The sequence below is a fragment of the Vigna radiata genome, unplaced genomic scaffold (assembly GCF_000741045.1).
Source record: "Vigna radiata var. radiata cultivar VC1973A unplaced genomic scaffold, Vradiata_ver6 scaffold_309, whole genome shotgun sequence".
Taxonomy (NCBI): domain Eukaryota; kingdom Viridiplantae; phylum Streptophyta; class Magnoliopsida; order Fabales; family Fabaceae; genus Vigna; species Vigna radiata.
In genome coordinates, this window is record NW_014543822.1 from 169,999 (window position 1) to 185,237 (window position 15,239).

Here is a 15,239-nt window from a genome sequence, read left to right on the forward strand (position 1 = left end):
AGAAATTAATTTCACAGTGATTAAGGGAATCCGTTAAATGCATTATCTCTGCAAACAAATTCATCCCTGCAAATTAACTTACATATAACTATTCCAAACGATCTTGAGTTTAAGTTTTACTGGTCCATGTTTTTTAAGCTTTTGCTTAAAGTAAGAATACAAAATCAAAAGGGTATTAATTAATGTCAATGTTTTGAAAAATATAATAAAAAAATGTCATGGGAAATCGTGTAAGCCACGGATCTGGCTATGATGACCAAATTTGTGATTCATCATCGTTCATAACTCTTGACTAACTCATTAATTACCCCTTAAAAAACCTAAAACATTAATTAAACAAGTTAATTAGTCATCCTCATTTTAAAATTAGTAACTACTATTGCAGATTAGGGTAATGTCTTCACTTTGCAATGCCTACGCTCCAACATCCACTTCCTTCATTAAAGGCTGTCCTGAAATCATACTTTTGGACACTGGTTTCGGTAATAAAAGGGGTGTTCAATTAAATGTGAACAAGCAAGAAAATTGGATTCCCTTCGAGCACAGTTAAAAATAAAAAATGAGAAGAATTTAAAATTGTTTGGCTCCTAATTGGAAGGATTAGAAAGTCATTTGACAAAAGTGATACACCCTTAAAAAGAAATGTCTCCAATAATTTTGGGGTTCCAAAAGAAATATATCAAATTCCTAAGAGGGTACATTGGTAAAAAAGCTTAATTAGGGTTTAGGGCTGCTGGGGTAGCTTGGTAATTCAAGATATAGCTATGCTATTATTTTGTATTTTTCACCCTTTATCTCCATGATTTTTCTCTTGGGTGGAAATATTTTGTTTTTATGTCATTCACGTTACGGCACAAATGACCCCTATTATATATTTGGATTGTGAAATTGACATAATTGTAATTTGCAAACATAAGAAAATGTTTGGCTTGTGACCAATACTTTGGTGTGCTTCTAAAGAATATTAAAAGAAAAAACAGTCTAATCATGCAACACACAAAAGGGCACAACACAAACTGAACTAAGAAAAATGGTTTACAAATCCAAGTGAAAAGGACATAAGTTTATTAAGTGAGTTTGTGGTTGAGATCTAATCTAATCAAATCAAAACACTTCAAATCATGATTATGATAATAATGTCATTCAATTACATATTTTCTTACTTTCCTTTCAAGGCTTTTTCCTAGTATCAAAACTAAGATACATAGTTTTCTGATTTTCTCATGATGCTGGTTGTTCCAACAGAATTTGCAAAGGAAAAAGGGAAAGAGATCCCACCAACGGCTACCAACTACCAAACGTTTGAAAACCTTAGAGAGGGAACAACAAAACTTAAGCCTCAAGAATTTTGAGATAGCATTAAAGCTACCCCTTATTTACTTTCTTCCTTTTCCCTTTTGTTCATTTTCCTTCTTTTATTTACAAGTTCCCAAAGTCATCATATATTTAGATTATTCCTTCTTTTGATTTGAACCCACTTCAGTTCAAGTTTTGAATAAAAGGAACAAGATTTCGTTTTCATTTCTTGCTTCTTCTGCCCAATAGTTTGCTTTTGTTCTCTATTAAATATGCATACGCTCAATTGTGTGAAAAGGCACGAACAATTAAAGACGAAATGACTATTTCTATCTTTTGAAATTTGAAATTTGAATATGAAAGAAAAAAGTTATGGACCAAACTCTCATACATTTCACACAAAATCTGAAATTTATCTTTGTTACATGTATGATTCATTAAAGAATAGAACATGTTATGATGAAGATTCAAGATATTCACCAAAATGTAAGTCACAACCTAATCTAAAGAAATTGATGATGATAATGATGAAAAATTCAGCCACTTGTGCTACACGGAATCAGAAAGCAGATAAAAATTAAAATTAAAAGTTGTGGATAAAATAAATGAAAACTTGCTAAAGAAATAAACACTAATCAACGTTATATTGATAGAATATGTCACTGGAACGAATATATTGTATTTTGTAAATGTTTCGGTTGTTGGCCCCTGCAGGCCCAAAGTTCTGTTAGGTCCATTCGATATCGGAAAGGCCATGGTTACTAATATACAGTAGTAGAGGCCCAAAGTTCATAATAAGTTTTGTTTTCATAGCTTATTCCTCCAAAACTCCATAATAACTTGTGAAGTTTGGTCAACATGTTGACATTGCTGCTTCAACCACAACCACACATTTGTCACACCAGCAATTCAAGTGTGATTACTATCTGACCCAACTAGTAAATTAGGAAAACAAAAAGTATCATAAACGTATGAGATTTTGATGCCGTGTTTTGAATTCACACTTGCAGTTTTTTCTCCTCCAATCGGTGGTTTCGTGTGTGAAAAGTAAGGAAATTTAGTGCAAAAGTTGAAATTTAGCAAATTATTCACCTAACGTAGAAGATTGACCAAATTCATTAATCGTTTTTCTTTTATTTTTCTCTTCTTAAATATTCAATTAAATAATAATTACACGTTTAATTTGTCATTTTTTTTCTTAAATAATGACAATTGATTACTACGCTAATGTTAAACAACGCAATAATATTTCAGTACATGTTTTGAACACGTTCATTACCTCTGTTAAAGTTCACTTAATAAATAAAAGTTAAAATTGATAAAAAAAAATCTGTAATTTATAATAAATTTCAACTAATAAAATTGTATTTTAATAGGAAAAGGAAGGAAATATATTTTATGATCGTATTTTTGATCGCATTATGTATTCAGATAACACATGTCTAGATTTCAAGAGTAAGTTAACGATATAAATAAATGGTACCAAAATAGGAAAAAGCGTCAATATATTTCTAAGAGCATATTTTTCTTCATCCAGATTCTTTTCTAAACTTCCTTTTTCTTTATAGGGCGAAGCGAGATGAAATATAATTTCGGAAACAAATTAAAGAACATATTTTTTTCTCTAAAGAAAAGCAAAAAACTTAAAATAACATGCAATCCAAGAATTTTTAATTTGAAAGATTATTTATTACTGAATAATTTGAAACGCGAAGTGAGATTAAACACACACATTTAAGAGTAGAAAGTGTCAATTTAATATTAATACATGTCCAATTTTAAAGACTTATTCTATGTCATGTTTTTTCCATTTTTTTTTTAATATTCTTGTAACAAAAAATCGTTCCATTTTATCCATTATTTTTCATATTTTAAAATAACGTATGTTTTAACTATATTATTAATATAATTAATTCAGAGAAAGAAAAATAATATATATATATATATATATATATATATATATATATATATAAATAATAATAATAACACATACATGTAGATTTGAATTTAAAAATTTAGACTAAATATATCAATTAACTTACTAAAATTAAATTACAAAAATAGAGAAATTGGGTGATTTTATTTATTTTGCTAAGAAAATCGATACGCGACTATCATAAAGAAATAGAAGAGGTATGTTACAAAATATTAAGTTGTAATTATATTTAAATTTATTTGTTTTCATGAAATGTTTAATGATTATTATTTATAGCATTCAATTAATCACTAAATTGATTAACGTTAAAATAAAATATATAACATTGAATTAATCATTCGATAAAGAAATTTATGTATACGCGTAGGAAGTGGACTACACTTGAATTTTCTGGCATACCGGGCTTACGTAATCTCTTTGGTGTTTATTTTGACATTGGGCAATAAGAATCTTGATGATGTGAAAGTTTGTTTCTAGATCCTTCTCATGTTCAATGTTCATGCTTTCACATGCAGCACCGATCAATTTCTTCGGCTCCATCTGCATTCAATGCAAATTCTCAATTTGTGAGTGAATCACGTTACGATTAGGTTTGCGCTGAATAGTTCTGGCTGGCTCTATAAAAGGAAAAGAGCTCAGGAATTACAGATCACAGACAAGCAAACAAATAACAAGCTCTCTATATATATTGAATTGAGTGAAGGTTAGAGGTGCTACAAACAATGGCTACGAATCAGGAAGAGGTGAAGCTTTTGGGAGTTGTGGGAAGCCCTTTTGTGTGTAGGGTGCACATTGCTCTCAAATTCAAGGGCGTTGAATACAAATTTTTGGAAGAAAATTTGGGCAACAAGAGTGAATTGCTTCTGAAATACAACCCAGTTCACAAGAAGGTTCCAGTCCTTGTTCACGGCGAGAAACCCCTTGCAGAGTCCCTTGTGATTGTTGAATACATCGATGAGACATGGAACAACAACCCCATCTTGCCTTCNGATCCTTACCAGAGAGCCTTGGCTCGTTTCTGGGCCAAATTCATTGATGACAAGGTAACCCATATTTTCCTTTTTAAGTTAAAGATCTGAAAGGTAAAATTGTGATGACGTTTTGGTGATTTTTTATTTTTTGAACCATGTTTATTTTGTTTGTAAGTGAGTGAAACTAATCTCTGTGCCAACTATTTGATGAAATGACTAGGTTGTGGGTGCTGCATGGAAATCTGTTTTCAGTGTCGATGAGAAAGAGAGGGAGAAGAATGTGCAAGAGGCATTGGAGGGTCTGAAGTTTCTTGAGGATGAGATAAAGGGGAAGAAGAAGTTTTTTGGAGGAGAGGAGATTGGGTTGGTGGATATTGGTGGTGTGTTCATAGCGTTTTGGATTCCAATTATTCAGGAAATAGCAGGGTTGCAGTTATTCACCAGTGAGAAATTTCCTAATCTCTATAAATGGAGCCAAGAGTTGATGAATCACTCTGTTGTGAAGGAAGTTCTTCCTCCAAGAGAACCATTGTTTGCCTTCTTCAAAGCCCGCTATGAAAACCTCACTGCCTCAGCATAGATTGATTTAGAGATAATCGTTTGAACAACTTATCCATCAATAAGATTTTGTTCTTTCCATTTCATGTAAAATTCATACTATATCTGATTTCGTTGCCTGTTTGCTAATATAAAGCTGTCTTATTGTCAAACTATTTCTACACAATAAAATTTACGTTTTTTTTTTTTTTTTCATGTTTCCCTTCTCGTAATCGACTCTTCCGAAAATCCAGTTCTCCTAAATCGATTTTTGTGCAGAGTTTTCTTTTTCTATATACTTAGTGAACTTAGTTAAATATTATAGAAATGAAAATTCTATCATGAACTATATTTGACTGATTTATACTATACTGATATTTAAATACTAGAATAAATTACTTGTAATATACTTTTCATAATTAAAAAAACATGCTAAAAGTTTAATATTATTACAAATTATTTTTATTATTTCAAATATTTTAAATTTATAATTAATCTTAAAAAATAATATAATAATAATAATTAATATATTATAAATTATGTAAATATAAAATGAATCAAAATATTTATAATATAAAAAATTTTAATTAATGATTATTGATATTTAATTTGAAATTTTTCATATTATTAAAAATGTTAAAATGTACAATTAACGATAATAAAAATGATAACTAATATTTCTTTAAGCATTATACTAACATTAATTATAATGGATTTTAACTGATTTTATGTTAGTTATTAAAAAAATTACTAAAAATGTGTATAAATTAATCAAATTATCTTTACTACATAATAATATAAATCAATATTTTAAATTTAATATTTAAAAAAAAATCTTCAATATTTTAAATATTATTATTAAATGTAAAACCTAAAAATTGGTATTTTAGGAGTGGTATTAGTTTAAAAATATTGAAATTCGATTATTTTAAAATATTTTAATATAATATAAATAGTTTCATTATAAACGAGTTTTATTATTTTAAAACACATTATTTTTTTAGAAATCACTTTTCTAAAATTATCTAACTCTTCTTTAGGAGTTCTTTTATGTTCATCTGTTTGAAGATATGAGATCGTCTAAATGTTCACAGCGACGAGATCTTTAAATCTTACCAATTGGTTTTTCAACGGAGTAAGTTGGCTTTGTGCTCATTTTTTAGTTGGTTTCGTTTTTCCTTGTTTGTTAGTCTTTTTTGTTTTGCATGTTAAGTTTGAGTCATCTATTAGAATCTATGCTGAACAATGGTCATAACGGTGAACCTGATTGTGTTTTTTTGGTTCGTAGGAGCAAATAGGAAAACATTAGAACTGTTTTAGGCATTTTAGAGTGGTTTAGTCTTGTGTCAGGTAAAGAAAACTAATAATGTTTACTTTAATTTCTTGTTAAGAAGTATGCAATCATGTTTGATAAAGTGTGAGATGTATGTTTGATTGAATCTATTACAATTTGACTAAAGTTGTATTTTGATGAGAGAATAATTGTTTGTTGATGAATATTCTGGTGTATGATTGTGATATGATGTTTTCTTGAACATGTGTTGTTGTTGTCTTCAAGTTATGTGTAGTATAAATTGTTTATAAAGTTGAAAGCGAATGTTGTTAGGTTGGTTTTTTGTCTAAATTGAGGTTTTTGTAGGTGAGTTTCTAGAGGAGAGATTTTGGGATAATAACTGAGATTTGGGAGCTATATTATGGTCATTTGAAACTTGTATAGGTTTAGATAAACAAAAAGACAATATTGAATAAAGAAGTAGGAATTGAGTTCAATTATAAGCCTATTTTGTGTTAAATAAAGAGTTTTGATAGGTCAAGTTTTGAGATAAGGGATGGATTGACAATTTTGAGGTTTAAAGTTAGTTTTTAGGCTATTTAGGACTTGTTTAGAGGTTAAGTTTATCAAATTGTGACGAGGAATGAGCATAATTGAATGACAGGTTTTGAAAGGGGTGTTTTAGTTTGAATGAGTTAGAAATTCATAGAAGGACAAGACTTGTAGAGTTTAAGTTGAGTCATAAACACTTTAATGAATTCAGTTAAGGTCTGAAATAGCAAATAAGAAGTGTAGGTGCATGTAGAGGTGTGGGAGTTAGAAAATTTATGGTTGGTAGGTTCAGATTCTGCAAAATTGTAATTCTACAGTCTCATTGAACGAGTATAGGCGCTGAGCGAGTAGAACCATATCTAGTTGAGCGAACATAAGCGTTGAGCAAGCAGAACCCACTGATTTTGTATTCGTAGAGCGATATATGGGTGTTGAACGAGTTAGTTTGAGGGATAAGCTTGTTGTAGTAGTGGATGGACGAGAGTCCTCGTTGAGCAAGAAAGTTTTCTTTTTGAGTCTTTCTTTCTTTTTCTTTTTTGTAACTTTGAACTATATTATGGCTTTGAGGCACATTTTGAAAGTCTAGTACCCTACCTCCAGTCTATTTGCAAATAAATAGGTAAATCAGTTTAGGGTCGAAAATAGTTATAATGTATGATATGTGATGTCATATGATTGTAATAGTGTTGCATAATCATATGTTGCATCTGCCTACATATGTGTGGCCTTACACAATTCCATATGAAAAATAACTAAACATACAAAACCTTAATTTTAACTATGGACTTCCTTCAAAGATTAGTTAGAAATGTTAATTTCATGTCGTGTTCTGTTTCTATTTATAGTTTTCATGTCAGCCTCAGTTGAATGACCTACTAATAGAGTTGACTGTATTAAATCAGTTATAACAGACAGTCAACACAAGGCTCCTCAGTCAACAGAATTAACACACATTTATGACAGTTGACCCAGTTAGTTAATCTTAACTAACTTTTGAAAATATAGCCGTTAGAGCAAGTAGGCAAAACAGAATTCCAAATACAACAGCAATACAGTTGAATGAGTAGTCCACACTGTCGACTGACTCATGAAAAAACGCTTTAAATTTTTTTTTATCTCAAAATCTCATCAAGTACACGTGTACAAAATCTGTACAAAGATTTTAGCTTAATCGACTTCATTACCAGTGTAGTCGACTGAACTGAACCTTTGTTACAACAAATATAAGTTCATAAAAGTACTTGTGAGCTTTTCTTTGGAAATGTGTAAAAGTAATCAAAAATCAATTTAACATACATTTCAACACAGGCATGTTCCAAATATATTACACATAGTCAATCATAGGAACAACCATGCAAAGTAACAAAACATGTTCAATAGAGACAATGTTCAAAACAATATAGCATATCAACTGAACATGTAGTACTGGAACATATGTGTTGTTATTAAGCAATGTGTTGTCAACAATTTCAACACTAACTACTAGTTTATTATCTCTAGTCTTCCTGAGTAATTAGCAATGCAATATATCATAGAAGCAAAAAAAATTGATCGTCCTACCCCTATCTCTAGGCAGTATTGCTTAATCAAGGGAATTCCTATCAGTTCATGACTTCCCCGTATGTCTCTGTATCGACAAAGGCAAATATCTTCATATCAAATGAGTTAAACGATAAGAGCATTAGTCATAGATAAGAAACCCAACAATTGATATTATAAGCATGTGAATAAAATAAGAATTTCAATATAAGAGAGTTTCAAAAGATTACATTGTTCCTTAACAACAAAGGGTTTAGTTCACCATAGACATGGTGAAACTAGATGGAAATAATGGAAAAGATGAAAGAGTAAACCCTAGATTTGATATATTGGAGCCTAAGCATCCAACAAACCGCTTCCAAAGAGTGTAGAAGTGCTCTGGACAACTCTGCTTGCCAAAAGATTACTCTGAAGGTTGCATCGGGACCAGTTACAACACAGAAAAGTAACAGAATTTTGGCTCAGGCCCATCATTTAGGCGCTCAGAGCTCAATTTGGCCGCTCAGCGATTTGCCTCCAAATCGTTGGTCACTCAGCGGTCCAGTCTTCCGCTCAGTGGTGGCCCTCCTAATCGCAGACCGCTCAGCGGTGCTGCTCAAGCGAGAGACAGTGGCTTCACCCACAAAACTAGCGCTCAGCGTTAAAATTGGCTCTGAATGGTGAACTTGACTCTTCTTTTCTTCCTTTTTCTCCTCCTTTCTTGAGTCTAAGTCCTCCCTACTTCACTTCTATCTTCAATTCTCATTAAAACCCTACAAAACAATGCAAAAACAAGAATAATATCTCTAAAAACAACTTTTGAATCTCGTATGACTCAACTAAGTGTTTTACTTGATTCTAAGCTCATTCTAAGTCATAAAGGGTGTGTTTTGATATCAACTTTAAGTATAAAAATAACTGTTTTTAGACCGTTATCACATCTGTTGGAAGATTATGTGATTGTGTGGACACTATGATGAGTAATTTGAATCAAAGCATGTGCCCATCTTGACTAAATTTTATTGATGGGCTGATTTGAGTAATTACTTTTTTTAAAAGAAAAAGTTTTGGAAAGAGTTGAACCATTGTGTTGATTAGTGGAAGACTAAGTTTTATCTTGTTTGCTTGAGGACAAGCAAAATTTCAAGTTTGGGGTTGTGATAACGGTTCAAAAATCGTTATTTTTATGCTTAATTTTGATATCAAATGCACCCTTGTTGACTTAGAAACTTGCTTGGAATCATGATTTTGCTTTAGTTTTATGAATAAGATAATTGAGGATATGTTTTATGATTTTATCATTAAATTCCCCTGATTTTATAGGTTTTTGGAATGAATTGAAAGAATGGTTGAATTATCAAGGGGTTGCAGTGCAGAAAAGTCAAACAGAATGCAGAAAAGTCAACCAGTCAACCAGAAAAATCAACTAGTCAACCAGAAAAGTCAACTAGTCAACCAGAGTGATCTAGAAAAAGTCAACCAGAACGTGATTTGATATATTTTGTGCGATTTTTATGATTTGTTTAGGCTTGGACCTGTTTTCTATTATTTTTATGTCCTATTTAAAGACCTAGACATTCTAGGGTTTGTATCTTTTCGCAGAAAGGACACAGAAACACTCTTTTCACCCCTTGGAGGAGGATTTTAGATGTGGGATCTCCAAATTACCAAATCTAGGGTTTACCTTTTCCTTCTTTCCATTAAATTCATCTAGTTTCACCATGTCTATGGTGAACTAAATCCATTGTTGTTGGGAAACAATGTAATCCTTTTGAAACTCTCTTATATTGAAATTCTTGTTATATTCACATGCTTTTATTATCAATTGTTGGTTTTCTTATCTAAGGTTAATGCTTACATTGTTTAACTCATTCGATGTAATGATATTTGATTTTATCGATACGGGAACGTAAGGGGAAGTCTCTAACTGATAGGAATTCTCTTGATTATGAAATACTGCCTAGGAATAGGTGTAGGACGATCAATTACTTTAAGCTTCTACACTTAATGCATTGGAAATTACTAGGGACACTAGGAATGGTAAACTAGTAATTGGTAATAGGCTCTCTTCGCTGAGGAATCAGGTTTAGGGTAGATTAGAAAGTTGCATGACATTGATAATAAAGCGAATTTAATAAGAAAAATAGATATAAGAGGGTGGATAAGGATGAAATTGTAAACCCCAACAACTCCATTCATTCATATATTTTCTTTGCCAATTGATCACACTTTGCATCTGCATGTTTAAATTCGGTTTTTGCATCAACACTACAATTTATTCTTTTCTTAAGTCTTATGCAATCAAATCACACGAACGTCTAGGCCACTGAGTCCTTTGGGAGAACGATACTCGATCTTATCGTTTATATTACTTGATAACGATCTGGTACACTTGCCAGAGGCTTAACACATAGCTAGTATACTCTTCTAATGGAGGGTTGCCCAAAGACTTTGCATTTGTGTAAAATTCCTTCACCATTGCAATGTTAGCTGATGAAGGATAAGTAGTCAACTTCTCCCAATTCCTGTCTAATAAGTCTTCTCTTTTCCATCTTCTTTTTTGAATATACTTTCTTCTTCAGGTTTTTACACAAACTTTACTCTCAATCAATCTTCGTGGAAATTTCTGTTTCTCTATAGACAAAACAAAGGGTACCAAAATGAATCGTTAAAAATTATACCGAATTAAAAGATAATTTATCTAAACTGAATTAAGTGAACTCATAATTAATCCAAATAAACTATATTAAATTACTTTTTTTTCGAACTACTGAAAGAATTAATGTAACATCTAAAGAATATAGTATAAACTATATAAAGAGTCATCACATGTAAAATTCCTTCATTACTCCAACGTTAGCTGATGAAGAATAAGTAGTCAACTTCTCCCAGTTCTTATTTTCCATATTAGATAGAAATCTTATGACGCATAGTTTTAAATTTTATAGTTATTTTGACTAACTATAAAGTATAATACTTTATATTATAGTTGACTATATTATTTTATCATATATATGATAACTCTTTAAATAGTTTATTCTATATTCTTTAGATGTTACATTAATTTTTTTCAGTAATTTGAAAAAAAAGTAATTTAATATAATTTATTTTGACTAATTATAAGTTTAGTTAATCAGTTTAGATAAATTATCTTTTAATTTGATATAATTTTTAACGGTTCATTATGACATCTTTGTTAAGAAAAACTGAAATTTCACGCGAAGATTGATTAAAAGTAAAGTTTGTCTGAAAACCTGAAAAAAAAAAGTATATTAAAAAAAATGGAAAAGAGAAGACTTATTAGACAGAAAAATAAAAGAGGAAATGGGCAATAAATAAGAGAGAGAAATAGAGAAAGTGGGTGGAAAGGACAAAAGGAAAAAGAATGAATATGATATAAGAAAAAACAAACAAACCAATAAAAAAAGAAAAAAGTAAACAAAAAAGAGACAATAATATCAACGGCACAAAACACGTTTATACTCTGTTTGAACAGTAAAAGTGAGAAAGGATAGGTAAAACAAAAACAATTAATATAAAGAGATAAAAAATAAAATAAAAGTTAAATAAATTTAATTAAAAATAACAAAGAAAAAAAATAAGAAGAAGAATGAGATGAAGATAATAGTATAAAATACTAATAAAATCAATTTACTTTTTAATTTTCTTATATTTTTCATCAATTAAACTCGATAAAAGTGATTATATTTTTGTTCTATTTCCAGTTTTCATCTTCTCCCCGAATTCTTCAAATATGACAAATCTTTAATTTTATTTGGTAGAAGTAATTATTATTTTATGAAGACTTTTGGAGATTGATTTGTGAGAAGCTATCTAATTGAGGAGAATTGTGATTAGCTATTGGAAAATTTTGAATGAGACAATGAAGTGGAGAAAAGGAGAAAGTGATGGATTTATAATCATTATTGAGTAAATTACAAATTTATTTTTATAATCAATATAAACACAATTTTATTTATTAGGGTTTTTTTATTTTAATAAATATTATTGAAAAATGAAATAATTAATATTTTATGAGATAATTTATTTATTTTTAACGAACTTTTTATTACAAAAAAATATATTTTAGAGAGTACACCAATTGAGAATTTTGAAATTATAATAAAAATAACTCACTAATATTCATTAATTTATTAAAATCAATATACAAATAAAATATTTACTCATATCCCATTAACTTAAACCATCCCATTTTTTATTTACTTTATCTTTAAATTCCTATAAGTCGATACTTCCCTTTCGCCTAAGGTGTTCCACGTAACTTTGTAAGCATGAAATCATTGGTGTGTAGAACTTTTTTTTTTTTTTTTCTGCATAATGGTTCTCCTGCACCTCTCTGACTTCTTATTGCACCTCTATGACTTCTTCCTCTACCTCCAACTTTTTAAGATCACAAATATAACGTTAAGTTAAAACAGGTTTCATTATTTTTTTATTTTACCTCTTTCTCTAACTTTGAAGGTGGGTTGTCTTAGTCGTTTTACCCCCTTCTTCAATCCTAAGTCGGTGTTTTCTTCCTTAAGGGTGTGTTCTTTTGGATAGATTTAAGGGAGATGATTTGGAGGAGATGATTTGAATGGATTTGAGTGGATTTGAAGGTAATTTTTTTGTTGTTTTTTTGAATGGATTTGTGGGTAATTGAGAGTAGATTTGAGAGTAAAGTTTGTGAGAATTAGTGTAAGATTTGATTGATGTGACAGTTTTAAAAAAATTGTTTAATTGATAAAAATTAAAGATTACCAAAATGTCCCTAGATATTAAAGTAATATAAAATATTATATTTAATTATAAAAATGTTTATAAAAATAAAAATTTAACATTAATTATCAAAATTAATTTTGAAAATATACAAAAATTATAATTTAGTAAATAAGCTCTTCTTTTTCCTGGCAACCAGAAAAGACAAAGCCATAATAGGCATTGACTTGGGAATCACCTATAGCTACGTGGCAACACAAGCCCATGAGAGAAGAACCTTGCAGCAGAATTTTGGAAATAATTGAGGGCAGAGATGACATTTCACATAAAATCATTTCAAATCTCTGCAATATAGCGAGATGGTAAAAAGTGGCATATCCCGCAAATCAGCGCAATCTCTTCCTCGCATATCAGCTAAAACAAACACCCTCCATCCTACAAATCATTCCTCACACTCTCCCTTTAACAGTATTTTCCCCTCATACGAACACATGTCTCTTGTTTTTCTTCTCATTTTCACGTTTTTTTGTCTTTCCTTGCTTTTTTTTTTCTTTCTGGTTTTGTCCTCGCTGTCATACATTGCCAAAGTAGTATATATGTTTGAAATGGGTTGATCAATCTGGAACACGAGTTTGAAAATTCTCCGAAGCAATATCCAGATTTTGAAAGCAAATTAAGAATTCATCGACCGTTGAAAATCGATTCAAATTTTAACAGTTTTTTAAATTTGTTAAGTTTGTCCGAAATCCATTTAAGTGATTTAAGATTTTTGAAACCCAAACTATATTTTTTTTTTAATTTTTTTGTTTTGTTTTCTTAATTTATATCTTTCGAATATTTTTTTTAAATTTATTATTATAGTTTTTTTTATTAGATTTTCTTGTTTTTTTTTTTCAAATTTTGTAATTTTTTTTAAAACGGTATACAACTACTAAAATAAACATTACATAATTGATGATAGAGCAAGAACTACATATTTGTAATGAAGAAAATTCTTCACCTGGAGAACAAAAGAAACTATCTATAATGTTGCTTCATTCTCAACCTCACGCTGAAACAACTGAAAAGACTGTATCTCTAAGCTCACACCATTAAGGCGATCATCACAAAGAGAAAACATACACAAAGATAGACAACACAAAAAACAAGGGTAAACTAGATTTCAACAATTAATGATATATTAACACAAGTTAACATTCACAAAAGAACTCATAGAACAACAATTCAAACAAACACATTATGCATGACAACCCCTTTGACTTGACCATCCAGATTAGTATGAATATCGAGCTATGACAGTTCGTGCACTTATTGTGGTGAAATTGCTAGCCTACCCCAAGCTACCACACAAGGTTAGTTTGTTATAACTTGCCTTAGGCCAGGGTAAAGCCCTTAGACTAGGACCTCCTGCTATTATCATGACATGCCTCACCCTTTTCTACTTGAGAATGGGTAACCATTAGAATGTCAAGATGAACTCCAAGACTGAGCTTCCCATATTCATACTTACAACACTTGAAACCACCACTGAGAACTTCCTCCTTGGAACTCTCTTCCATACCTTTGAAACCATTGAGATCACTTCACATTCCCATGGTACACAAATACATGAGACTACTGATTATACATTAAAGAAATAGAAACACTTATACAAGTCATTAGAAATCACATAATAACACAATTTCTTTGTGGCATATTGATACACATATTTAGATAAGGAAAACAGCTCTGAAACTCTCACCAACAGCTCCAGAAGGGTCCAAACCCCCCAAAAGACCTAAAGAACGTAAAAAATTGATAATCGAAACCCTAAATTTGAGATCCCAAAAATTGAAAAAAAAACCAAAATATGTTGAGTTGCACCCAACAGCCCAAAAAGGGGTACCCGAGCGCAAAAACCATGGAGTAAGGGTGCTTAGGGGGTGCCTAGGGGCGCTCAGACAAGTTCTTCTTGCAAAATTGACGCCTAAGGGCCTCGTGGAGGGCGTCCAACGCTTCACCAGGTCCTAAAATTCACCTATTTTTATTTTGGTGACCCTCTATACAAGTTTAAATGATTCTTAAACACTCTCAGGCATTGAGAAACATCTAAAAACATACATCTAACTTGAATTGACCACTCCAAACCCACATTGACCTATGAAAACCCAATTTCACTCCTATAAGCTATCCAATTTCTTTTTTATCCTTTTAAACCCTCTAACCAGTTTGCAAGCTACATAAAACAAGTCCAATTGCACTTGCTAGGACACTTTAAAACCACAAAATACTTCCAGCTCTCCTACTTATTTTTACCCCTTAGAACCCTAAAATGGGCTAAAAACTTAACCTATGAAACCATTTTCCATTTTAGAATAGATGTTACTAGTTTAAGCACCTAGACAAGTCCTAATAGATGTGATAACATACATCTAATCTTCCAAAACAGTGCAGACTC

General features: G+C 30.6%; 1 protein-coding gene across 1 annotated transcript; it reads left to right on the forward strand.

Annotated features, from left to right (window-relative positions):
* The first annotated feature begins 3,661 nt into the window (after positions 1-3,661).
* LOC106755029 (probable glutathione S-transferase) lies at positions 3,662-4,946 on the forward strand. The gene is made up of 2 exons (XM_014637124.2): positions 3,662-4,275; positions 4,424-4,946. Exons 1-2 carry the CDS (start codon positions 3,955-3,957, stop codon positions 4,781-4,783), a joined length of 681 nt encoding a protein of 226 aa, XP_014492610.1. The 5' UTR covers positions 3,662-3,954; the 3' UTR covers positions 4,784-4,946.
* Positions 4,947-15,239: the final 10,293 nt, after the last annotated feature.